At 43.1% G+C, this 26661-nt stretch overlaps 1 protein-coding gene across 3 annotated transcripts in view; it reads left to right on the plus strand.

The window, feature by feature from the left end:
* Positions 1-26661, plus strand: part of NEURL1 (neuralized E3 ubiquitin protein ligase 1) — a 158857-nt gene that overhangs the window by 54993 nt on the left and 77203 nt on the right. The window contains exon 1 of one of the 3 annotated variants that reach the window (XM_065843825.2): positions 12710-12799. The exons of 1 other annotated variant lie outside the window; for it this stretch is intronic. In XM_065843825.2, the coding sequence (XP_065699897.1) occupies positions 12793-12799 (7 nt within the window). In that variant the 5' untranslated portion in view covers positions 12710-12792. Of the gene's footprint in view, positions 1-12709; positions 12800-13219; positions 13382-26661 lie in introns of those variants that run through there. One more of the 3 variants, XM_065843824.2, reaches the window with a different exon arrangement.

Consider the following 26661-nt stretch of genomic DNA (forward strand, 5'->3'; position numbering starts at 1 on the left):
CAGGCCTCATTGTGCATGCTGCTAATTCACACTTGTATAGCCCTACTATGTAATTTTTCATATGTGACTAGAGGCAAATCATTCTACTTACTGCTCCACATTTGTCTTAATAATTTCTAACAAGGTTTTGCAGGAGTGTAGGGAATAACTGAAGAACCCCACGCATTTTCTTCTTTTAAAGAACCCCTCACATTTTCTTTTTCTGAAGTAGAATTCCCATTTTCTTTGGAATATAAAACCCGAACACCTGACTTACTAGGTATAAAACAGATGGCAAAGGCTTTAGGGGTAGTGTGCATACACAAAACATCTGCTATGCAGATAGTATTTAGAAAATGATGATATCGGAGCCTGTTGCATCCCAAGGGTTGTAAGTTGTGGAAATGTCTCTAACAAACACAGCTCTCAGAACGAGACCTATACCCAGTTTTGACAGTCCTGAAAGGCTAGACCTGGATCTAGTTGTGGTGCATGATTAAGCCCTGCAACTTACCCAGAGATTAGTTGTTTGGGATCAGTGGGAGATGATCTGGCTGAGGAATCTGCAACCTTGAAGACCTTTGTCAATCTGTGCGTTAGTAGCACCTGCAAGGACAGTTTGTAAGTAGCACCATGGGTCTGCCAAACAGGAATTTTAATTGTTCAGCTGTGGACAAATTAACAGTATAATTATGCAGTCAGATTTTCTGGTCCATTCTGTCTTAGCGACTCTGCTATGATGAAGCTGTGACAGTGCAACTGCCGTGTGGACAAAGGCCCTCTGATGGTATTTTACTGGCAGCATCTGAACAAGTGATTTTTGGTGAAAGGTGACACATCTTTCCTGCTATACCAATCTGCCAATGTCTGTCTTTACTATGGGAATATTTTAAAATATTTTCTTTGTTTTGAAGCTTGTCTTTCTCCTCCTGGCTTGGGGGATCAGTTGTTCCTGCTGTCAGCAGAGACTGGTCGGCAGCAGCCTCCCTCTCGCAGATGCCCAGGAGAAGGGGCCACAGTGCAGGTCCTGTGCTCCTGGCTGGGACTGGAGCTTCATTTACTGATGTTTATTATTGATGGTGATATGCTGAGTTTGCGCTGGGCACAGGGTGATTTCCTCACATCTCAGTGGTGTGGTCTTTTGCCGTGAGGTTACCACTATGTGGTAATTTTTGGGTCGGCCTCCATGCCAAGTAAAGTGATGCCTGTGTAGCCTCCAGCTTCATCTAAAAACTCCCTGGTAAGTGAAATATCAGCAAAGATATAGCAGATAATTTTTAAGGATGTCAACCAATATACAGCCTTGCAATTCTCAGTTTTGAAATGCTTCTAAATCAACTATAAATACTAACAAAATAGGTATACTTAATGACTAGTGCACTGCTGAGTATCTTATCAGCTGTGTCTCTGGCAGCTGCTAAAATACCTGATGATGAGAGAGATCAAGATTTCTACAGGTGCTTTCCTTCTGCAGTCATTAGTTTTTTCCAGTGCATCTGCAAAACTACAGCCCTTGGAGTGATGCGTGTGGTACTTTCAGTGTCCTGGAGCTTGGTCTGCGCATGTGCCAGACAGCCCACCATTGCTGCCAGCCAGGAGATGCGAAAGGCTGGAAAAACCCACATGAGATACACATTAACTCATACTCAGGTTGTTTTAAAATAAAAATGCACAAAGCGTTGCTCAGTAAGAATCCCTGTGCTTAAAATCTGTTGAACAAAATCTTTGCTTTTCGAAGTGGTGAGAATGGGACATGGAGAGCTACATTTCCAAGCATCCGTCATGCTTTCAAATGTTTAATATTTGCAAGTCTGTCTGGGAAAAATTTGGTGCCCTTCTTGCTGAACTCTTTATGAAATATGACCTCCTTGTTTGCCAACTAGATGGGGGCTGAGAGCTTTCTGAAATGTGTAGTCCTTTCCACCCCCTTTATTTCTCTTATTTCTCATTCCCCTTCTTGCTTTTGGGCTGCTGTGCAGGTTGCTCTCCAGTTCCTCATGCCATTCTTCTGCTGTCTCCCAGTGCAGGTCAGCTGCCTGCACAACTAATCTGCTGAGTATCCCTGGGTTTTGATGTGATAGTCTGAGTCCTGTTTTTCTGTTCTGCCTTGTTTTCTTCATTATGTGTTCTGTGCTCTGAGATATTAATTTCAGGATATCATGCTTTCCATAGTGATGGATACCATGCTTTCCATAGTGACTGCTCAGCAGCCATCTCATTATTATCTTAAAGATACGAGGCCAGATGTTTTCATTTATACTGGATAAGGAGTTTGCCTGTGAGGCTTATATGATCAGTTCACAAACATAAATAATTTACAGAAATGTTTTACATTCCAAGAACTTTGGTTTATGAGGACTACTTCAACAATAAATTATTTACAACAAATTTTATCCAAATTCTTTTCTATTCTTGATCTTCATCTTACTCTCTATCTTGTATTTTTAGCTTTTCCCCTCATGTTCTCTTCTTTGATGACTCTATAGACTTAGCATGACTATCCAAATGGAAAATTTCTTCCTAAATATGACTCAGCATAAGCAGCCTTTACAAACTTCAAAACTCTTCAAGATCATGACACCCTCACACTGTGAAAATGGAAGTTTAAAATAATTCCCTACCTATGTTATATTATTTATTCATCTCATAGGCTATTAACTACAGCAATTTGTAGGAGTCTATAATAGCAAATGTCAGATGTTGTTTCCATTTCTGCTTTTGTTTTGCTTCACTGGCAAAATTCTTATTGATTTCAGTGGTGGCAGATTAAACCCTGCATATGTTTCATTTTCATAAGCCAGCAAAAATGTCTTTCCTCTTTATTGTGCCCATCTCCTTTAATACATTTTTGTGTGTCTTTACACAACTCTCCCACTCAAATGTCAAAGTCTTCCAAGTCTCCTTCCTCGAGTTGTCTAATTCTTGACAAGCATTGGCTCAGCCTGTGGTTTTATCAAAATAAGTGTCCATCCCGGCTGTGTGATAGAGACACTTCTTCTGTTTGCTAGAAGGTGAAATAAGGTGTTGAATAAAAATGCTTTGCTGCCTGAGTTTTGAGGTCAGACTGTTAGATGTTTCACAGACTTGCAAAGCAGCAGATAGCTAAATGATATTTGCAATATACAGTAGGCTGTGGGAAAAGAAGTACAAGCTACTGATCTTTAGGTTTGCCTGAACAATACCCAGAAGGAACAGCCAGCAAGGAAACTCTGTGGTCTCTGAGCATCCAGTGACAGACATCTCCCCACCCTCCTCAACAAGTGCAGCTGATTTGTGGGGGAGTCACTGGGGTCACTGTGGTATGGGTTGTCCACATCTCATACATTTTCTGTTAAATAAGCTTCTGCCTTGACAGGTGGTACTGGGGTTTGTCTTGAAGGAAACACTTGTCTTGGAAGATCGCAGACTCCTAAGATATGGACTTCTAACTGTTAAAAGGACCATAATCTGAAATAACATCACATCCATGTAATGTACAGACCCGCCCTGCTAACACTGGACATGCAGAAATATTAATCTTTTCATACTTATCTCTAATGTTCCAGTCTTAATCTTGATGGATGGAAAAAGATTTGTTCTTCTAAGCTATTCTATATTAATGAACAACATTCTTCTCTCCTGTCTTCCAAACACACTCTGCAGCTGCAGAGGAAATAAGTCTCTTAAAGTGGCAGTGAGACTATGGTCAGACCTCGGAAGAGATCTTGGAAACATCAGTGTCCTGAGTACACTGTGTGTGAATTAGCAGTGAGTCACAGTGCAAGTTGATGAAGATCTGGTCGAAACTGGGGAGTGCTGAGCATCAACTGTCCATGTTTTCTCCTTGGAGATGAAGGCTGGATGAGAGTCAAGTGAGAATTCCCCTGGGAAGAGCAACTGTCTCCCATGGGCAAGGACATGCTGCTGCTTTGAAGCTTTGTATTGGCTCCTGAAGTTACAAGGCAGGAGGACATGTGTGAAAATGTCCACTTCTTCCTTGACAAGTTAGAAACACAGCAAAGAGCATGGTGGCTCCTCTGCTTCCAACAAGATGTGAAAATTTGCTTTCAAGCTGGATACTTAGTGTAAGTCTGTTTAAAGACCATGTCTGCATTATGAAGTCTCTGTTGCTACAACTGTGATGATTTAGCCATTGAAGATGGGCATTTTGTCTACGTGGCTACAAAAAGCTAAAGTGACAAAGGTCATCATAGTTGACATGTAGCTGCACTGGTAAAAATGCTTTTGCGCAGATAAAATATCTCCAGGACATAGGAACAGCTGAGTTAAGATGACCTGATAAGGAGGGAAAGACACCCTGTTTGGGCTGGTGTTGTAAATGATGTCATTGCTGACTTTTACCCAGCCTGGGGTATGGCTCACAGGTCACCTTAAGAAAGTAAATAACTGCACAGAATAGCTTAGAGTTTTTGAGTCATCCTGTGTGTGGCACACTTTGGTCCTAATAAACAATGATTATACCTCATTGAACCTCAGCTTCCTTGGTTCTAATTCTGTGTAGGAATCACAAGCATTATTTTCAGATCTTCATGCTGGCCATAGTTCAGATGTATTTTATCTGCTCAGTGACCAGTTGTGCTGGGTTCAGATTCTGCCTATTACTAGGAATATGTGAATTTAATAAAATCTCTTGCTTCTATCTAAGTTAACTATTTTTTGTTTCTCAGATAGGAGTAATTTCACATATAATGTTTCTTTATTAAAGATGTTTTTGTGTGTTCCACCAAAACCAAATTATAGTTTGGGAGACTGAAAGAAAGAAGAGTGGGAAGAAGCAGACATCTAAGTAAAACATATGTTGAATGGGAAAAAAAAAATCAGTCACCCTGGATTCTGGGCCTGTGATTATTTCCACATGCCTGGACCGTATTGCTGTGTTGTGTGCCATTCATGTCATTAGATGCTTTAATGCCAGAGTGGATTTTTTTGCATACGCCAATGAGTTTGCAGGATTGGGACCTTGATGGGTATCTGCTGCCAGTGCTGTGTCGGCACCATGGGGGTGTGTGCTGCATGTGGAGGTCTGCATCCTTCCAAACCCCCTTCTTGTGCTGCATGGGTGGGCTCATGCCCAGCCAGCCCAGAGGTCCCTGGTGTGCTGATGGCTGCCTTGCTGGTTAACCAGCCTCCAGGCAGCAGAGTTTGTCTTCAGCCCCTTTTTGAGAAAAGTAAACAAGAAAACTGGCTAATCAAACCCCACCTTGTAAAAATGGATATTTTTAACTGGTGCTTGGGGCTAGAAGAACACATGGTTCAAAAGAAGCTTAATTTTCCGGTTCAAATGTGCTTGTGCGTCAGGGAGAAATGACAGCTTTTCCCCCTTGTTTTTGTCGGGCCTGATCTGTGAGAACACGAGACTTTGGGAGCCATTGCCATTGTCTTTGGTTCCTGGTGAAAGGAAAATAGATTTGATTGCTCCCTCCAGATAAAAATATAGAGGAGTCTTCTAGGCCAGAAAACATCTTTTTTTATTTTTCTTTCCTTTTTTTTGTTGTTATTTGAACCTGCCAGCTTGGTCTGCTCCCTGCTCTCCAAGTGTGTGGGCGGCACAGAAGAGGATGCAGAGACAAAGAATGGGGGAGGGAGCAAAGAGAAGTGAAAAAGACCTTTAGACTGGAGGCATGGTGTATGGGGAAAGAGAATGCAATGGCAGAAGCAGCGTTGGTTTGGTTTGCGAAAAGTTTGCAGTAGATCAGAAGCTGTGGTAGGTCAGAGACACTCAGTCTAGATGCTGTAGTGATGAATGTATTAGCATGGTTTAGATCCTAGGAATACAGGCATTTTTCTGCATTAGTTAGTTGTATGGAGTTCATGTCCTCATCATCTCTGATCCCTCCTCCTGGAAATGCGGATGTCAGATGGAGGGGTGGCTGTGGGGGAATATGACCATTGCTCAGTACAGTATTTGCATTTATGTTCATACTCCGTGCTTTGATAAAGTAGGTCCAAAACCAGTGGCATTTGTGAACGTAAAGCTCTGATTTTTGTACTGATTAAATCTTGTTTTCTTGAGCTGAAGAACCGAAACTCATTTCTCATTCCAGTAATAGCTGCCCCCAGCGTGCTGCATCTGGCTTATCATCTTTCGTGCTACTTTTGTGAGACCAAGTTACATGCAAAATGCATTTTAATTTGAGTAATAGAAGAAAAGAGTTAAAAGATATAGCAAGGGAGGAAGGGTGAATTTCAGATAAAATTTGAAAAGCCACAAACAGTCTAGAATGGGCAGATAAAGGATAACAGTATCTGATAAAGGAGAACAGGAGACCGGAGAAGGGTGAGGAACAGAGGAAGTGGGAAAGGAAAATACATGTAACTGGCATTACATGATTTGTTTTGTATTTACACTTGCAAGATTTGTCTTGCCTGGGCTGGAAAATTCACCCTTGCTGTGCATTTTGCCCTTGGAGTACTTGACCTTCAGATCCTTTGGCTCCTTGAAGTCTAACATAAAAGAGCTTGTGAAAGCAGCCCTGTAAGGGCAAGTTTTGTAAATAAATCCCATTTCCTATAGGACAGCCCTGCAGCAGGAGGCAGGGAAGCATTGGGGTGAAAAAGGGGGTGCTCAGGGACCCAGTCCTGGGAGAAGATTTGAGACTTTCCTCTGTGACCCCAGGAGCCTTTCCAAGCCCAGGCTGAAACTTGGTGCTGGGCACATGTGGTGGGGAACATTGTGTCGTGGATGTGTGGCATGGTACTTGTCTGTCTTGCCAGCCCAGAAAGTTTCTGTTGGACCCTGCTGCCCTTCACTGCCCTCTCTGAAGGACTTTCAGCAGGGTAATTAAAAAGGTGTTTCTCTGCTGGGCTAATATTTACATCACAAACATAGGGTGCCTTTGCTTGGTTACAAACATCAGTGCATGCGAGTGAGAGGCTTTTCTCAGAAAGGGTGGGACGGGAAACACAGAGGTTATTCTCTTCTGTCACTGTATTTGTTAAGAAAAGTCTTTAGAAATTACCCCTCTATGCTAAGGGAACATTATTAAGGTTACAAAGTCAAGCTCTCAAAAGCCTGCACATGCTGGAGTGGAAGCTGTCTATAACCTTCATTTGTACCCTGGTGCTCTCCGATTACCTGATTTACCTCTTTGCTCCTGCCTGTCCTCTTTCCAGAGGGCATTGAATGAAGATTGCTAGAGTGAATTAACCTGTTGCTTGTAAGATCCTCATTTAGCTTTTTTCAAAAGCTCAAAATCTGCTTCTCTAGCTCAGGCAGAGAGGTATCACCTCTTCCTTACAAGAATATTGTGAAAACAAATGTGGTGTTTGCTCAGCAGTCGCATGTTAAAGGGAAAATGCCATAAAAATGCTGATGACTTCAGCTGGTAGTTTGATTTTTCAGTGCAGAGTTTGGATGTTGCCTATGATAAAGTGTGAACAAGCTATCTGTATATCTATTGTACCAGTATTCCGTGTATCTCTGTGTGGAAAAATACAATGCTTTTGTCACCAAAGCTGTTATAGTGCAGTATCACATGAGATCATAATGTTTGGAGTTTACGAACATTTAATAGCTATAAAATGGGGCTTGAAATAAGATTTCTCAGTCATGTCATACTGTCACTGTGCTGTGCCTCCAGTTAGAGTCAAAATGAAAATATTCACATAAGACTTAGGAAAAATCTTTGCTTGAAGATACTTTAATTTTCTTTTGGTTCTTATGCTTGTTCTGAAAGCAAAAGTCAGCGTCATTAGGCAACTGTTATAAGTCATCATTTTTTTGTTTTTTAAATTACAGTGTTTCTGTTAGTGAGGTGCTTCTATCTCCATTTTCCATTACACTTGGATAGGCCTGAGTTTCTTTTGAAACATAGTATGCTTGAAGAGTTATTCTGGGATGGCAGTGAGAGGTCAAGCTATTAATGATAATTTAGCATATAAGTGAATTGGATATTAGGAAAAATTTCATCATGGAAAGGATTGTCGAGCAGTGGAGCAGGCTGCCCAGGGAAGTGGTTGAGTCACCATCCCTAAAGGTGTTTAAAAGACATAGAGATGGAGCTCTTAGGGACATGATTTAGTCCCAGTGTTGTCTTAGCAGTTGGACTCCATGATCTTGAGTGGCTCTTCCAAGCAAAACGATTCTTTGATTCTATGAAGGTGAAGACTGGAGGCATTTGAAGGTGCAATCTGATAATTTTGCCCAGGGAGTGGGCTCCAGGCAAGTTCCAAGTTATACTGCCCCAGAGCATCCACAGGTTTTCTGCGTCATCTAAATGTTACTTTTCAGAAACACCAGTTAGCACAATGCAATGTTTCATTGCAAGGCACAGCTAATGTTCAACTCTGTCATTTTCATTCTCTGCTACCTTGTATTGTTCCATGGGGGTTTCTCGATATGTTATCCAGAAAGGATTCAAAGAGGACTGGGCACTCTTGGCTTTTGGGGCATGTATTTCTTTCCTGTATACCATGCACTAAGTCACTCTCTTTGCCTCGGGAAACCTTCTTGTTTCTCAGCCTCCTGCCCCTCTCCAGCACTGCTGTTCCCCCACTCCCCCTCCTGCAGATGGTGGCACATGGAGGTTATGACAAAACACCAAGTGCTGGCAGGGTCAGAGTTAAGCCGGGGAAGTCCTTGGCAGTTTTGGCTTTGTGTGAGCAGCAACTGACATCTTGGGCTCTCCTATTGCTGCCACATCTCCTTCACTGAATCAATACGCATCCTGTGCATCCATTACAACAGCTCGCTGATGTCTTCATTGCCCTGTCGAGAGGCAGCCTTTACTGCTGTGCCGCTGCGGCTCCCGTCATCAAAGCAAACACAACTGATGTCTCACTTATGCTGAGTGCAAATGTGAGGTGGATATTCAGTGTAAAGATTTTCCCTGTCCTTAGATTTCCCATCCTGCTGTGTCTGCAGAGAACTGCACCAGGATAGTTGAGTGCCTAGGTTAGCAGTTGTGGTGCTGTAGTTTGTAGGTACAAGTGACTATTTTGATTTTAAGAATTTCACTCAGGATCTTGAATTTCCTTTGACTTACACATTGAGATTTGGCTTTCATCCAGAGCTGCAGCTTTGTAATAATGCTTAATAATGACATAACTCATTAGATTTTCAAATGGCTGTATAAACGTCACCTAATCGTCATACTTTTTACTAATGCAGTACCTCTATCTTCATGTTATATATAAAGAATTGAAAGCAGAGACATGTCTTAGGTCTAAGGCCACTCCATTAATGGCAATAAATTAATGTTAAAAGAATGCACAGAATGTAAGATTTCTTAACTCTCGTCCTCATTTCTTGTGCACTAGCATGTACTGGTGAGATGTTTTCTCTTGGATACTTTCCTGTTGAGAACATCATTTTTCTTTTGGAGTTATGGTGGCAGAGGTTCCTGGAGGAAATCTGTTTTCTGTATAGGTGAAATTTCCCGTCCTAATAGGAATCAGAGGCTTATGCCAACAAAAGACCAGAGAACATGTTTCCCTAAATTCTCCTATCTTCCCAGATGACCTCCATCTGTTTGCTGAGAGCTACTGTATTGAGTGGAAAAAAGGCCAATTTCTAGTCAATCTGTGTGTTACCACTAAGTCAAGTGCAAGTGGTAATAGAGAAATTGATGGCACCTCTTTAAACATAAAAGTCATAAAGACTTTCTCCCTGGTAAATACGGGTTGATTTCCAGAACTGCCTTATTTCTCCTATACTGATATGTGAGGAAACCTTTTGGACCATCTCTTGCTGGGATGTCTCCACCTGCAGCATCATTAAAGGAGGTGAAACCCTCATCAAGAGAGGTTTTATTGCTTGTTTTGTCTTGCTTATGTAAATTCCAGTTCTCCAGAGAGTCAAACCTAGTCTCCAAAGAGTTTTAGCTGCATGAGGCTTGCATGAACTGGAGTTTCATTTTCCTGTCCTCACCTGTGCGTATGTATAATCTTATCCTTGGTCTCCATGAAACTGATTTTTCATCCTCTCCTTCTTCCCTGTCTCTTTGTACCTTTTTTTTTGTGTCTCCTCCTACTGTGGTTCCCTGCAGGTATCTGCTACTTTCCATCCGTTGGTGCAGAATGGACTGTTTAGCCATATTGGGATGTTTTTTTCCAGATCACGGTAGATCTTCAGCATCCTCCTTGCTGACCACTAGCCTGCTGGCCAGGACACTGGGGAAGCAATGCAGTTGCTCATGAGCCCTCAATTTCATACCCACCCCTGCTACTCAGTGCCCAGGGCTGGGGGTTTTATCTCGGGAGAGTGTGAAAAATCCCCCATTGACTGCTGAGGGCTATTTGGAAAGACTGAGGTTTTAATCTAATATGCAGCCTGATGACTGTAAATCTATATATGTCCTCTGCAGCTTCACCATCCTACTGTTGCTGTGTTAATATGTATATTTAGCAAGATCAAATGTTGCCTCAAAATACTTTTGAAGCAGATTCCTCCTGGCTTGGACAACAGCACTGCTGCTTGGCTGGAGCTTGCTGGACACTGTTCATGAATGGGAATGGATTTAGGGGCTGGATTTCTCTTGTGTCCAGCCCTAATACGTTTGTCAGCAAGTTAGAAAGAAGCAAAAATTGATGTTTATATTTGATGCCAAAATGGGAGGCCTTACTCTTATTGGGAAAGGCAAAGAAATACCCCAAGGGGACCCAAAGGGTATCGGCATAGAGAATAGAGTTGCAGATAGGTTTTCTCTATGTCTAAAGAAAAATCAGAAACACAAAAACCTGAAGAGGAATTGGAAAAGGGCAAGGTCTGAAATGAACTCGGAGGTGATAAGAACAAATCAGGAATAAGTTTCAGCGTGACATGGCTGTGATGGAAAGATTTGCCATCTGGCAAGTAATCCTTGAGGAATTATCACAGAACAGGGCAGACAGGCCATTTGACTACCATGGATGGCTTTGCCCGCCTGCATCCTCCAGGAGCTGCTCCATAGCACTGGCTGAAGTTCAGGAGATTGGGGTGGTGTGGTGTTCTTTTTTTTTTTTTTAATTTTATTTATTTTTTTTAGACAATTTTTAAATCAATTGAAATTGTTTATCACTTTCTGCCAAATGGGATGACTCACTCTGGCAGTCTGTCCCCTCCAATCTCCCCCTCAGACAAACAAACAAAAGAAGCCAATAAGTCGCAAAAAATAAAATAACCTGTAAGATAACAATTCAAATTTTTCCTTTTGGTATATTCAAAACAAAGGGCTTAATAGGTTGTGGACTTTTTTTGTTGTTGTTTTTTTAAAGACATCATTTCAGAGCTGGATTCAATGACCATAACTTGAAAAAATGAGGTTAAAATAACTCTGAAAATAAAATGCTTCATTCTGAGTTAAAGAAACATTTTGTTCAGTGAGACGCACAAAGCATTCAGTTTTGGGCCAACACAAAATGATATTTTTTTTCCTAGCAATCTCTTGGTTGAGGCAGTGAACCAAGAAGTCAATTATTCACAGAGCTGTAGCAAGATTAAGGTAAGGATGGAAAGCAGAGCTGAGATGAGAAAATTTGAGGTTGAATGTCCATCTCAGTCTCCATTCCTCTGAGTGAAATGTGGTAGGTGATGGTGTAAGCACCGCACCCTTTGCCGTCAGCGCAAGCAGGTGGGCTGCCCGCCAGGGGACGAAACCAGCAACGACCTTGTGACATCTCTGGATCCCCAGTGGGTGCTGTGATGTGGTGACTTGACCCAAGAAATGTCCTGCACCCATTGGGGTGCACACGCAGTGCCTCTGGGGATGTCCTCACCCTGTACCTCTGTTGCTGTAAATGTGGCATCATCTGGGAGGGGAGGAAGAAAAAAATAGAAGGGAAAAAAAAAAAGGAAAAGTCTTCTGCCAAGAAGCTGCTGTAAGCTCTGCAGAGTGTGACTTTAAGCAGGGAGAAGCAGAGCGCTGCCTGTGCGCTGCTCAGTGAGGGAAGAGCTGCTGCTTGGCTCTGGGGTCTTGGTGCAAGTCTCCTCAGCTGGGCAGGGGGGAGCCAGGCAGTGAGCTGGTGGTGGTGCCTGGCTGCTGCTGCAGAACTCGGGAGAGGCTCCTCTTGCAGGTTGGAAATGCTGTGCACAGCTTTCCGCACACACGCAGCATTAGTGCAAGCACCCTGACTGTGCTTTTTGGCTTGGGCTGCTTTTGTACAGCTTTTCTTTTTTTTTTTAATTCTTCCAGAAGTGCTGAAAGCTCAGCACCCAGCCATCCTAAGCAATAATAATTATAGCACGGCAAGAGAAAAATCTTATTTCCCGTTTTTCTGGTGGCAGAGTTGAAGTGGTGGGATGACAGGATTTGCCCAGCACCCTGGTAAGAGTTGGGAGTCAGAGCTGTGCTCGCGGCTCTGTAAGTTTGACTCCTGCTCCTTTGCAGAGTGAAGGGAGACTGTGGCATAACATAAAGATGCATGAATGAGTTTTATACGAGCCAGCGGGATATGCCATGACTGGCTGTGGCAGCCTGGTGCCTGCTGTGTTAATTTACCCTTAGAGCAGTGGACAGGAGAGATGTGTGTGAGCAGGGGCATGTGGTGCTGGAGATGGAGAAGGAACGAGCAAGGTCCTGCACGAACAGCGGGTTGCAGAGAGCAACCGAGGGACTAAGCCTGGCTGCGGTACCCTGCGCACCTCCCTGCACCACCCTCGGCATCCCCCTGCTTTTAATAGCGCTGGCCGGTATCCATCAGCAGAGGTAATGAGCTGGAGAGAAGGAAGCATTGTATCCAGGCTGAGCATGCAAGTCTCGCACAAAAGAGTTTACGGGGGGGTAATGTGTTTATTATTACAGTCCGTGGTGAACCATTCTGCATTTCAAGCACTTATTTGCTATTAAATAATTAATAATTAACCAGCAGAGGCGGTTTGAAGACTCTGGTGCAGTGATGTCTGGTAATAATTATTTTTTAAATCTCTCTCTCTCTTTTTTTTCCTTTGCCATTATAATTTATTCCAGGGCTTTGCACTAGGATACCAAGCCTCCGGGTAGCAAAAGTTTCAAATGGCCAAAGTCGCTTGATTTTATAAATGAGTTCTTAATTTTTTTTTTTTTTTCGGCGGAGTTGGCAGTACCTTCTGCTTTGTTCTGAGAGGAGCCGAGCGCCGCCGGCTCGTCAGCCCGGCCAGCAGCCCTCTCCAGCAGCACGCCGCGCCGGCAGCATCGCGGGTGGATGCCTTGACTCGCCGCGTTCTGCACTGGGGGACCGTGTGCGTGGGGCCGGGCGGGTCGAACACGCTGCATCGATGAAACGCCGGCAGCTATTTCAGGAAGCCGCGAAGTCTCCTCCTTCTTATGTAAATAAACATGACAGCTCGGAGGGCCGGTGCGGCGGCAGGAGGCGCGGGAGTGGGTGGCGGCAGCCGGCGCGGGGCAGGCGGCTCCCGGGCGGGCCGGGGGCTGCGGAGCGGAACCGGCCGTGCCCCCGCCGGGGTCCGCGGCCATGGGGGGACAGGTGACGAGGAGCCTGCTGTACGGTAAGGACCAGCCCGCCGGGCCCTCTCCACTGTGGGGTGCGGCTGGGAAAGGTGAGGCGGAGGCAACCGGGGGGATGAGGTCTCGGCCCGGCTTGTCCCCTCGGAGCATCCCGGTGCCGGAGGGGGAGCCGGGGGTCGGGCTGTGCTCGTCTCGCTGTGTTGCTGGGCATGAGGGACGAAGATCTGGCGGTGCAGTACTGCCGGGTGTGCCGAGAGGTGTCAGGGGCGAAAAGAAAGTAACTGTGTGTGTGTGTGTGAGAGAGAGAGAGACAGTAAGTGCTGCCTGACAGCTCCCACCGGGGGAAAATCAGCTAAGCGATGGTAAAGACTACTGCAAGGTGGCTTGGTAGGCTCTCAAAACAGTCACCTTGTTTTTCCTTTCCACCAGCAGTCTCTTCTTAATATAAATTCTGGTTTGCTTTTTTTAAATTGATTTGATTTGGAATGAACGTTGGTTTGAGATGACTGATTTTCAGCCATTAAGTGCGGCATGCTGCCTGCATTTGCTGGGTAATGTAAAGCAGGGGAGAGGAGGGAGCTGGAAAGGAACTGGAATATCCCACACAGGCCAACGTTAAACCAGAATTTGAATCTATAGACAACATGCAATACTAGCCATGTCCCTGTTTGTGCAAATATTATGCCATAAATACCTCTATGAGAATATTGTGCTCAATATTAAACTTGCATATTGCTCTGAAATGTTCTGTTTAACTTTGGATATAGTAAACATGCTGCATGTTCAGTTTGGTATGAATGTATTTTAAGTGGCGCTTCCTTGTTACAATAGTAAATACGGGTATGAAAGGTGCAGGTAGAGGGTCACGTGGGCTTGGAGTATCTCGTATCCTTTCTTTGAATAGAGATGTATGAGGTATATACAATTAGGCTGTGAATATTCATGTTACAGTCCTGACTCTTCTTATAATTTTTCCACTAAGTCCAAACCCTATAGTTTAAGGAACAAATGAACATAGTTAGGAAGTAGACGACTTTCTCCCTGAAGGTATTTAGCAAGCATGTCTCGGTAGAGATTTTTATTTGTTCATCATTTATATTCTGCAGTTTCATCCATGGTCTGACCTTATTTCTTCTCTAATCTCATGATATACAAGCAATATGCAGAATATCAGTACCGTCAGGTCAACATTAAAAAAAAGAGAGCTCTGACTATTGTTTTGTGATTGTAAGTGCCTTTTCCCCTTGGAAGTATTATTTGAATGAACTTGAAAACAAAAAAAAAAAAAAGAAAAAAAAGAAAAACTGTCTGAGAAAGAATAATAGCTATATACGTTTCCTGTGTGTGCCAGGGACTTGGCATTCCTGCTGGGGCTTTCTCCTGCCTGCAGCTGGCAGCGCACTGCACAGTAATCCTGCAACTTCTGCCTTTCAGCAATTCTACTCCAGCTAGTGTGGTTCTCTCTAATTTTTATTTTGTTGGGAGAGGGAAAATAATGGGGAGATGTGGGTAATTAATTCAAATTTCCCTCTTAATGCAGAGGAGCTATGGGCTGTATTATAGTCAGAGGTGATGCACTGCCGTGTTTAGCACAGCGATGTTTAAAAAAAAGGGGCTGTGCATTGTATTTCAAAAAATAAATAATAAAATGTCATGCAACAAAGCATATCTAGCAAAAATAGGTTGCATCTGCACTTGTGGTTTGTCTGTGGCTACTGTTCCTCCAGCTCCATCTTTCTGTTTAATATTTCTGTTTCAGATTTGTCTCAAAATAACTGGGGAAAGAGAACTGAAACCTTATCCATTTCTCGGAAGGATAGGTGAAAATGAATGTAACAATACTGAATGGAGTTGTATTGACAGCCCTGGGGGCTGACATCCTTTGTTTTTAAAAAGCACAGGTAAAGCATGAATTCATGTCCTCCAGCTATTTTTGGTGACCTCTCTGCGTCACAAGGATGGACTGGGCTTTTCATAAGCACCTAAGTAATTTAAACTTGCTGAAAATTAATTCAGATGGGGAGATACTGCACAGGCTGGCTGCTTGTGGCTCTGCTAAGCCAGCCCTGGGGAGGCAGCCAGTTTCCCCAAGACGTGTGCCCAGAGCCGTGCGCCGGTCCCTGCCTCCTCCAGGGCCCACCATGACCTTGACAGGGCCAGAAAAGTAAATTGAGATAAAAGCTCCTGAAGCAGATCTGAGGGATGTACACTTTGAAAAAAGGTAGTGACTTTAAAAGCTGTGATGCCCTGACATACAGACAGAGGTTTATAGTAGTCAAGTGCAGCCATACAGAGACTGTCATCATGAGGAATACTTTGCATCATGTTACCCTCTTTCACCCACAAATCTGCTTTCGAGCCGTGAAGTAAAGCCATACAGCATTCCTGTGGGGCAGAGTAGTCTCAGCATCCTTTGGCACGGGGAAAGCCATGGGAGTGTGAAGTGTGATGCTTTCGGATGCGTAGTTGGTGGTGGTGATGGATGTCCCTGGATCTGCACAACTGCCTGGGTGTCTTGGGTGAAGCCCTGCAAGCCGGTGCTGCACTGATTGTTAGTTGAGCCATCCTGTGGGGTACCTGCATGGGCAGGCACCTCCTGGAGTGAAAATGCTGCTTTCCCATTGATATGGTGGCAGTTGAAGGCAGCTATGTTAGTCTGTCCTAATGATGACATTGATGGGTGCTGGATGGGCCCTGAGTCACCTGAAGGAAAGTTTCCCACCTGATGGTTCTGAGAGGAAAAATAAGCTTTGAATCAAGGGCACTGAAGCACCAGTTGCCTGAGCTTCTGACGTCATTCCTCACTAGCAAACAAAGCCCAATGGGCTTGTGTCATGAAAGGCAGCACTTTTGTTTTGGAAAGGAGACATCTGATGGGTTGATATGTTGGGACACGGGAGCCGGTCACTCTTCTTCTCTGTGAAATGCATTGCCCAAGTGTCCTGATGCAGTCTCCATCTGTCTCCCTGTGCTTGGCACCATGACGGCCTCTGCTTCTCTTCCCCATTCCCTCTCCCTCTCCAGAGCTCTCTATGCAAAGAGAAGAAAAGTTGAAATAGGAAGTTCAAAGGTAACACAATCTTGGTGGACAGGATGTTTACTTCTATTTTAAAATTAATATCTATACATATGGTGTTTACTTTAAGAATATGTCAAACAGGATATGTTAATATGATTGCTTGTGGTTTGCTTTAGTCATATTTTAAATGGGAAACGTTAATATGGTTGCTTGTGGTTTGTCTGAGCCTGCTTTCTTCAAGAATTATAGGAATGGTATTCCTATAACAGGCAGAGTTTATTAAATATTTATATCAAACTACTTGCTAGCTAACCATGCTTCAAACATATTCCTAATAGATGCATATATATAATATGTATGTCATTGTTACGGGTTTGATGCAATTGTCACCTGCTGCAGTAGTTTTTAATTCCTCCTTACGGCTACAAGTGAGGTGCTATTTGTTGAAGATCCTATTCTTAATTTTAGGGGCCCAAACCCAGAGTTTCTGAGGAAAAAACCCCACCTAATTATTGTTCGTTTCTCTTTTACTCAGAACCAAACTAACATAAAGTGATGGTTTAGCTACTCTGTGCTGGGAGAGGGATTCAGTGTACGTAGACGTGCAGAGGTTAGTGATTAACATGTACACATCTCTTCAGAGAGCTTTTGACTAGCTAGAGCGTACACAGTGGATTAATTCATGCGCAGAGGATATGTGAGCCTGTGCCTACCTGCATATTTGCTCAATAACCTTCCCTCCTGCAAGTCATAATTACTAATAAGTCCCTCATTGCAGGGCTTTGTTTTATTTTTGCTTTAATTACTCACATGTCACAGGTATTCATCAGTGTTTCGCGGTGGAATAATTTTTACAAGGAGCAGGCAAAAAGGTGTCTTGTGCCACATTTTCCAAACTGTAATTGTATGGCATCGATGTAATTGCGAAGAAGTCCCTAGTGAGAGCGCATCGGCTTTTTAGCCTGGGAAGCAGTACTGATTGACAGATGTGATTTTCCATTTGAACGGCTGAGTTTTTAAGCTGCGTGCAGATGATGCTCTGTACATTGTAGATACAATATAAATAATGGTTCATGTGTCTTTCTGTAGTGTATATAGAGGCCCACATAAGTATTACGCATGGCCCGATTTTCCCCTTTCCCCATATATAGGCCTGGTGGGCAACACAGACACAGTTGTGTGGTTTTGCCTCAAGAAGGGAGAAGGAAGCAGGAGTTATGATGTAGCAGGACTCCATCCATGCTGCATGGCAACTGGCTTTTGGGTGGCTGTCTGAATTCATTTCACATTTAATCAGGATCTTGTTTTCCATAGATGTCTCTGCACCTGACTGGTCCTATCTTCCTGTGCAAAATAGGTGTGAAGCACCAGCATTGTCCTTCATCCACATTTAGTTCTCCTGGAGAACAATTTCTGGGTCTTGCTCACATGTGTTGGCAGGAGGTATGGGATATGTGGGATATTCGGGTGCAGTTTGGAAGCCCTTGGCCCTAATGAGACCTGCTGAGCTGCTGTTCTGGGGCTTTGGGGAACAACAGAGGGCGGAGGCCTTTTCCCGGAGTGTAAAATAGTTACTGTGTGCCACTTCATTTATTCTTACTTTGCACAATAAAGCTCTATTTTTAGCTTTCTTTTAATTCCTTGTGATGTAGTGAATGGTATATCTATAAGCAAGCGCTGAACTCAGCCCCGTGCTTTGTTTATCACTCTGTGTATTCATTTGCTATATTGCAATAACTGTTCCAAATACCACATTTCACCCTTACAGTCAATGTCACTAAATAGTATTGTACTCCAGTGCACACTGCTGTACACACCTTCAAATTCAATCATTGCCAACTTTTTACACCTAATTAAAACTGTAAATATCCCAGAATAAATAAGAAACAACAACAGTGAAAAAAATTAGGACCTGACAACACTTATCTCATGTTCGTGAGATTTCTTTGCACATGGGTATTACTTTATATTCTTATCATGTCTAAGTTATTGTCTAGATTTTGGGGCAACTTCTTATTTGAAGGAGTGAGTGGTGACGGGATCAGCCTTACTAGGGGGTTAACATCTCCCATATTCTGCAGACAGTTGCTTGTTGAGAACCAATACGGAACTGGGGAGAAAAGGCTCTTTCTAAACTTGCTCTGCTTTCAGCACAGTTGGTATATAGCCCTGAGACTGAATGAGTATGTGTGTGTATGAGAAATTAATCCAGCTCAGGGTTGGATTAACTGGTGCAGAAGACCCTGGGCAGGGTGCCAAAGCAGTGTTGGCATTTGCTAAAAGTGGGGCTCCCAGAGATTATTTCAGTTCATGCCTCTGAACAGCCAGTGTCCCAAGGTGGCTCATAGTAAAGTGCATTGGCTGCTGACAACACTTCTGAAGATGAAGTGTGTAGTACCTCTGTATATAGGGATTTTATGGGTAACCATGTTTATACTTGAAAACTGTTCTATTTATTGTGAAAAGCAAATGAATTTTTAATTAGTTGTGGCAGTATTCCACTGTAATGGTTTTACTGCTAGTGGTGACAGCAAAGAGCATCCACATTCTCATTTTGTCCTTTTATTTCATGGCATTTTCTTGTTAGCTTTGCTGTGTTGGCTTGATGCTCTGTTCTGGTCGGACCTACGGACTGAATGTTGTTTGCTGGATTTTGTTGCCTTATTTGTGTCGTCTTTGACCGATCATCTCCCTCCTTGATGGAAAGAGTTCTTACCTCTGATCCTTCTTCACCTTTTCCTTACTCGACTCTGGTTTCCTTAAGAATTACAGGTGATATGTTTAGCTATCATTCAGTCAATTTAGATATAGCAAATGTCTCTTCAGGAAGATTTGTAGGATTCCCTGACATGTCCTAGTGAATCGTTTGCATGCTTAATCAAAACAAGTACTCCTGCAACCAGGAAATTCGTATGGTTAATAGTATAAAATAAATTTGCAAAGCAAATACAATTACCACTTCTGACATGCAACAGAAATCAAGAAGAGGTGGTCTCTAGACATATAATCTCTAAACTGATAGCCCTGCTTTCTTTTTATTAAGGAATTTTACATTAGTGATATCCATACATCCAGAGGGTTGCCTTGAAATCAATCTAAAAAAGATTAATCCTAGAGGGAAGGGAGTTTCCTGGAGAGTGAAAGCAAAGAATTGATCCTGATCGATTGCCCCCAGGAATGGGCAGGGATTACTGACGGCTCAGCAGGGTACTGAGCTGGAGGTCGGGAGAGATCTGGTCTCCCAGGGGCTAAATGAGAGCGTGGCTGCCAGCCGCACACCCCGCGGTGTGAGTGTCCATGGCCAGAGCAGATGCTGCAGCCCTGCACATTGCTGTGCTTTGCTCTAGGGTTGATCCCTATTAGCGTTGTGGTCTGTTCATTTTTCTCCCCATACGTCCCCCTCTAAATCAGTGTTTTGCTTTGAAAATTTAATTTATACGAGTGAAGCTAGTCCAAAATGAGTCAGAGCTGTCTTCTCTGTAGCTCTTGTTGAGTTATTCTCACTGATATTTCTATTCCTTGACTCTGTCCTTGATTGTCTCTTGAGGGGACACTGTAATTCGTCGGCATTAAAAATAACATTCAAGATGACTGCAGTTGATGGGGCTGGGGAGAGGAATCCTTTGGTTTATCTGAGATTTACCGTGGGTCCTGAGAGCACAGCAAATGGGGTGGCTCAGAGAGAGCTGTGATAATTCACTGGATGCATGAGCATATTTTTACCATTAGAAACATTGATACCACTTTTATTTTAAAGACAGAGGGAAAATAGTAAAAAGCGGATATCATAAAAGCCATATACATTAATGAACATGATATAGAATCTGAACAGTGTGCTCCTGGTTGCCTCTCCGCCAACAGTGAGTGTCAGCAGAAGTCTGGAGTTCTCACCCTATCCCTCAAGCTAACATCATTTTTTTTTAATGAGATGCCTTTGTGATAAACTAAGGCCCCTTCCAATGAAAATTGGCTCATTGTGGTTCAGTTTCCATCCTTTTCTGCCTGTACTAGGAAATGCATCCTAGTACAGAGGGGAAGCATGTGAGGGGTCAAGTAACACTAAGTACCCATGGTCTGGATTTGCCCCCTCATGTTGTGTGATACCTCATGCCGTGGATCTGCACAGGGGCTGTGTGAGGCTGGTTCGTGTGACATGACCTACCCAGCAACGCTGGTTTAACTCCCAGGGCTCAACACGTTGCTCACAGCTTTGTCGAAGAAGCCTGGAGAACAGGAAAGGAGCCAACACTTCACCCAGGCAGGGTGAATGTGCAGTGGTATCTCTACGAAAAGTCTGCATAGCAGAGGCTGTTCCTGCCTTTGATTACCTCTGGAGAGAAATCTTTAAGCACACAGAGCCCTGGAGAGAAAGTTCCCAGAACTGACTTGCAGATGGCTCAGTGTGCCTTTGAAAACTCTGGTTTTAGTCTCACTGCAGGTAAAGCCTTTGATTTCATGACACTCTATCTGGATGACACTGCCATATTTTCTCTGTGACAGACCTTGCTGTGCAGCCACATGGTGTTGCATGGATGCAACAATGGAAGTTTTTGGCCAATAGACTTGTCAGAAAATGCAGAACCTTGCTGTGAGATACCAGGGAAGGGCTGAAGAATGTGTTTTACAAGGAACTGTGAGACTCGTGACCTGGCGTAAGCAGAGCTTGAGTATTGAGGCTGCAATGTCAAAAGCAGTGCCTGCTGAACTGGGAGATGGGTTGAAAGAAATGTGCCCGTGTTTGAGTTGCACCTTGGCAGGTCTGGAGGTTGTTTTCCTTTTATTTTTTTTGACTCTGACTCCTGCAAGAGCCTGTTCTTCTTCTGTTCCCTGTGGTGCTTCCTAGCAACCAAGCCCTTTGCTTGCATTACGAAGTTCAAGTGATCCTCAGGCTGTTGCAAGTCCCAGACCTATGTTAACAGCCAAGGGGAAGCTGCGTAGCCTCAAGGAGGGTGGCTGGGTTTGAGCCTGGGAGAGCTCTCCCACCTGCAGAGAGGAGGTTTCCGCTGGCAAGGCCAGGATGGGGAAGGTGCTGTGCAGGGAGCTCCTGTGCGATGCTACCCCCCGCTTGCAAGCCTAGAGGGGGAACTGAGCCATAAACCACACTGTGGCACACAAAGAAGCCATTTTAATTTCTGTCTCTGCTGGAAGCACCACATGGAAAAGAAAATGTGATCAGTATAAAAAGAAATGTTTATGTTTCTAGGAGCAGAGACCTCCCAAATAATTAACATCACTTGACAAACTGCTGTTTAAAATGCAAGTGGTTTAAGTGCTGCAGCTCAGCAGGCATTCGTCACAGCTCTGGCGTAAATGGGATATGTGCTGTGGGTTGGTTGCTGCTTTAAAGTAAAGAAGATTTCTGGTAAACATCTCTTGCTGAAGGAAAATGTCTCCATGATTTTACTTTTTCTCGTTTGGAGAAGACAAATGTTAGAAAACTGGCCAAGTGGCGACTTGGTGGCAAGGGCATTGGGGAGAAGGTTTTGGAATCAAATATATTCTAGATTTTAGTTTCTGTTGCACAGATGAGGCTTTTGGTCAGAAGGAAAAAAAAATCCTTCATTTGCTTTAGCTCTTGGAAGGAGGAGAGAGAAGGGAAAGGGCTTTGGGGGAGAGATTTTTGGAAACTACAACTTCGTCTTTGATCTATCTCTAATATTCACTGTCTCAACTAAAAGTACATTAAATAAAAACTTTTCTCTAGAGCTGTTGGGAGACTGACTGGAGACATAAGAATTGTTAAGAATTGGTATTTTTCAAAGGCTAAGGAACAGCAGCTTACAAAGAGATTGAGATAAAAAAAAAGTTAAAAGAAAAACGTCTCTTTGTCAGATAGAAATGTATGGCTGCATATGATGTGCTGAAGCATCTCAGATCAAAATGACTTCTGTCTTTGCACACCAAAAAGAACCAGATTATCAAGTATAAAATAGAGTCTTAAGAATCTAATTTCTTTTACAAAGCCATTATCAATGCTGTTAATTTCATGCAACTTGGAAAGGGAAAATTGCTCAATTTATTTTGTGGTTATCCTAAACTAGTTCAATGCCGCTCTGATTTTTCATCTCCAAGGGGAATGAAACCATCATTTGTGCTGCCTTCTTGTTCTCTGATTCTGAGTGAAGCCGTGTATTTAGAAGGAATGCAAGTCTGAGACTCCTGACGGGTGTTGGTCCGTCACACATGGTGCTGGAGCTGCAGCATGGTGGGAGTTGTGGTCCTTCCAATCTTGATCCTTCTGTCCACCAGCAGCTTTACAAAGTTGGCTGAAGAGACTTTCAAGTGGGATGGCTGTGACTAGGTTCCTGGCCAACCTGTCTCCTTTCTGTAGAGTCCAAGGCTCAATCGCATGAGCAAGGGTGGGTGATTTAAGTATCTAGATAACGTGTCTCTGTATCTCATCACTTGGATTTTGGATGGTTACTGGCTGCAAAATGATCTTACTCTCTTTGACCTATGCTATTCTGTGCATGGCTTCTAGCAGGCAGGCTTAAGTGGGAAAGTGGGCAAGGCTGTCTTTGAGATGCAGTAGAAGATCTTGCATAATTTTAGAAATTAATTCCTGACATGGAGATGCAGCAACTACAGCTTCTTGTATCATTCCTAGGCAGATGTACAATGGCATTTATCATACAAAGGAGAAAGCTTTCAGGCTATCTGTTCCCATGCTAGAAAGGATAAAATGCAGAAAAATATACTTGAAGTGTTCTACAAATAGATTTGAAAGAGTGCTAAAGTCATTCAGCATGTTTGAAAGAAGTGACTGCAATTCTTCCAATGCGTTTCACCAGAGATACCGTAACCTCAGCCATGTTGCTGGAAGATGTTTCTATCCCATTATCTGTAAAGGGACTACCTGAGCTCTCTTGATCTACCCATGAGTTATCCCACAGTTTCAGAGACGTTTCTGCTCTGAACCCTCGTACAGCAAAGCTGCTCACTGGGGACTCCTGGTCATGCCTCGTCCCAAGCTGACTGCAGCTTCAGACTGACCAGTGTACAGGCAATTCCTTGAAGGAGATTGAGGAGTTCTTTAGCATATGATAGCCTGAATATTTCATAATTAATTGTCTCTATATACATTACAATACACACTTTCCATCTTCTCTTAATGCTGTGCTTGGGGAAATCTGTGCCTGAACCCTCGTGGACAGACTTTATCTGCTCCAGCTTTAGTGTATGACACGTGTGTGCCAGGTACTGCTGGCTTAGCTGATGCAGGAGGAGGTGTGTAGTATTATGTGGGAAGCTGTAATAAGGTAAAAATATGGGCAAGTTACCTTAAATAACTTCAGTACTCCAGATAAATGATTTTTGCAGTGCAGCCTCTGGGAAAAAAATAAGATTGATAGCAGGTTTGGATTTGTGCAACTTCAGTTTGGTGACAAATATTTTTTGTTTTTCCTCTATATAGTGTATTTACAGCAGCAGGTCCAGATTATGCATTCAGATCTGCTTTCGTGTGCAGAAAACTAATCAGGGAAATGCTTCATGGCCCAGAGGTCTGGATTTGCAGACTCCAGTTCAACAGCTGCATCTCTCTGTGTGCTGGCAGGAAGGAGCATCTGTCAGGGATGCATTATGGTCCTTATTAAATTATAATCTAGAGTTATAGCTTAAAGAAACAGGTGCATTTATATATTACAAAAATAATAATAATAAAAAATCCAGTGGTCTTCTTTATCAGAAGAAATGTCCCTTAACTGGACGAAGACTAAAGGATTTTCCACAGTTTTTCAAAGTACAAAGAGCAAGGGAAAGAGATGAATGAATTGGCCTCCAGACTTAATTGTTCCTTGCTTTTCTGAAATAGTGTAGGTGTTTTTCCACCAAGAGAATAAAGCCCCCTGAGCCCTTTAGGCTTGTTTCCTATTTGCACATGACCTTCTAGGCAGTCACGCCATGAATGAACAATGCTCTGCATCGCATGACATCAAATTTCTTCCTCTTTCCATTCTTATCGATACCCTGATGTGCAGAAATGCCCTTTTGCATGAATTTCAAAGCAGTATGTTGTTCCTGTTCCAAACTGACTTGCTTTTCTAGCACATCTCCCTTCAGCTATTTAGAAATGCAGTAATCTTTTTCTCTTCATGATATTCCTCCCAAGTCACCTGCTATATGTTACCCAACTTCAGTATATGGTAACTGGTCATCTGAGTTGGGAAAGGTCATGTGAGCAAGTCTGTAGCAGTGTAAAATTGCTGAAGACAGGATAGTTGGGAAGTTTTCTTTTGCATATTTTACACACATTGATGTTAACACAATTTCCAGTCTAGGGGTGGCAAAGCTTCCTTGACTCCCTCTCACAAGAAATATTGGGGTGGCCTCCTCTACAAAAAAAAACCCTTGAAAAGTCGACACTGCTACCCACGTCATAAGAATATAACCATGAAAGTTTACAGTCCGTGAGGGCTTATAATGAAGGAGCTTTAAGTTTCTCATTTGAAGTGTATTTTTGCCTCTACAAATTGGAGAGAGCTGGAGCTCTTTCATGTGCTGTGACAGTCGCAGGAGAGGTGTGGAGTCACCTCCCACTGTCCTCTGGTACAAGAAATCACACTGGCTGTGGGTGCTGAACAGCACATGTCCTGTCAGATTCACTCAAATCAACTGAAATTCAGACAACTTTGTGAGTAATAGTATATTTTATCTTCCTCTTACTCCCATTCACTTGCTGTTTCTTTTCTTATATGCAGACTGTGAACAGTTTGGGGCAAGACCCATCTGTTCTTTCTACCTTTGTGAGATTCAGCATGAGGGGTGGCTAGGAGGTAGGATTATTTTTTTGAAAAAACAAAACATCTCTACGCGTTCTTGTCCACAGGCAATAAGGATTCAAAATCATTGGTCATGTACTGGCTGACCTGTTGCGGCAGATGCAAAGAAAAACAAGTTCCTGTATGGACTACTTCGGCAGCTATTTATAGCAAAACGTTAAGTAATAACTGTGGGTCTGGCATGGGAATTGCTAGGAAGGATGGTGGAATAGTATTCATGCTGCTTCTTCGGAATAGGTGCCCGGGATGCTGTTTATCTTTGTTAAAGTAAGCTGAAACTTTATGCCCTGACTGGCTGTTGAAGTTTCATATTTTAATTCAATGGTTCAGGTTCAGATGCTGATCTGCTAAAGGAATGGGGTTAATTACTGGTAGAGGGTGTTTAAACTGGTCCAAGTGATGTGCTGCAGAGCCAGATGAGGGTGGGAAAGTCAGTAATCTAGATTCCACTTGTGACTATGGTACAGAAAGTGCAGATTAATGAAGGAATGTGTGTGTGGATGGCCAAATTCTTGCGTAAAGGAAGAAATGTCACCATTTCTCCTGGTTTTGCCTCTGCAGTATTGAAACTGTTTGCCTGGAAAAAAGTAATATTTTTATCGAGTAGTGGATAACACTTCTAGTGTTACTGGAGACCTCTCTGGTCTGGGCAAAAGTTCTTGGTTATAATTTCGATTTGTGCAGTAAGAAGTTGCTGGAGTGCAGGGCTGATGTCCTGCGCTGGGTTGGTAGCTTTACTCCTGTGCTTTCATGCCAGCTCTGCCAGGTAGGCTGGAAGTTTAATGGCTCCATGGTGGGAGTCAGACATGTAGCTCCCATGCTTTAATTCCAGCAATGCATCTGCAAAAAAATGCCATTTTGATGACAAACTCTGTAACCTCACTTAGTACCCAGAGCAAGTTACTTTGCAGGAATACATTACAGATTAACCAGTGGGTGCTACCAAAATAGAGCCAGCTGATTTTAAGTTTGTGAGATTGGGGAGCCTTTGTTAATCACTACGACCTGTTCTTTTTTTAGGAGAGGGGTGATGTTTTCTTTTTATTTTTTAAATGAGAAGATACGAAGCACGTCTGTCTTGAGAAGAACAAAATGGGAGAGTGCAGGAAATAAAAATAATATAAAAAGTAAACCTAAGTGAGAGGGAAATGTGCTGGATAAAGTGAGGCTGGTGAAGGAAGTGGAAGACTTGAAAGAGGGAAGTGGCTGAGAAACTTCAATACTTGTGACAAGGGAGGTGGAGGAGGAGGAGGAAGATGAAGAGGAAGGATTGGAGAGAAAGGGATGGTAAAGCAAGCGGAGGGGAAAGTTGTGTATTCTGTGATTTTTGAGGAGAAATGGGCAGAGGGAGAGGTGGGAGAGAGGAAAGGAGGATTTGGATAGAGAAATGGTGGAAGAAGAATTCAAGGAAATACATTGCTCCTGTAATCCTGAAGCACTTAATGTTAAACATGGCCAAACAGTAAAGGCAATAATAAATTTTCACCTGCCTGATAAGTTGCTAGCTCTAATAACCCCATCC

The sequence above is a fragment of the Patagioenas fasciata genome, chromosome 8, assembly GCF_037038585.1.
Source record: "Patagioenas fasciata isolate bPatFas1 chromosome 8, bPatFas1.hap1, whole genome shotgun sequence".
Taxonomy (NCBI): domain Eukaryota; kingdom Metazoa; phylum Chordata; class Aves; order Columbiformes; family Columbidae; genus Patagioenas; species Patagioenas fasciata.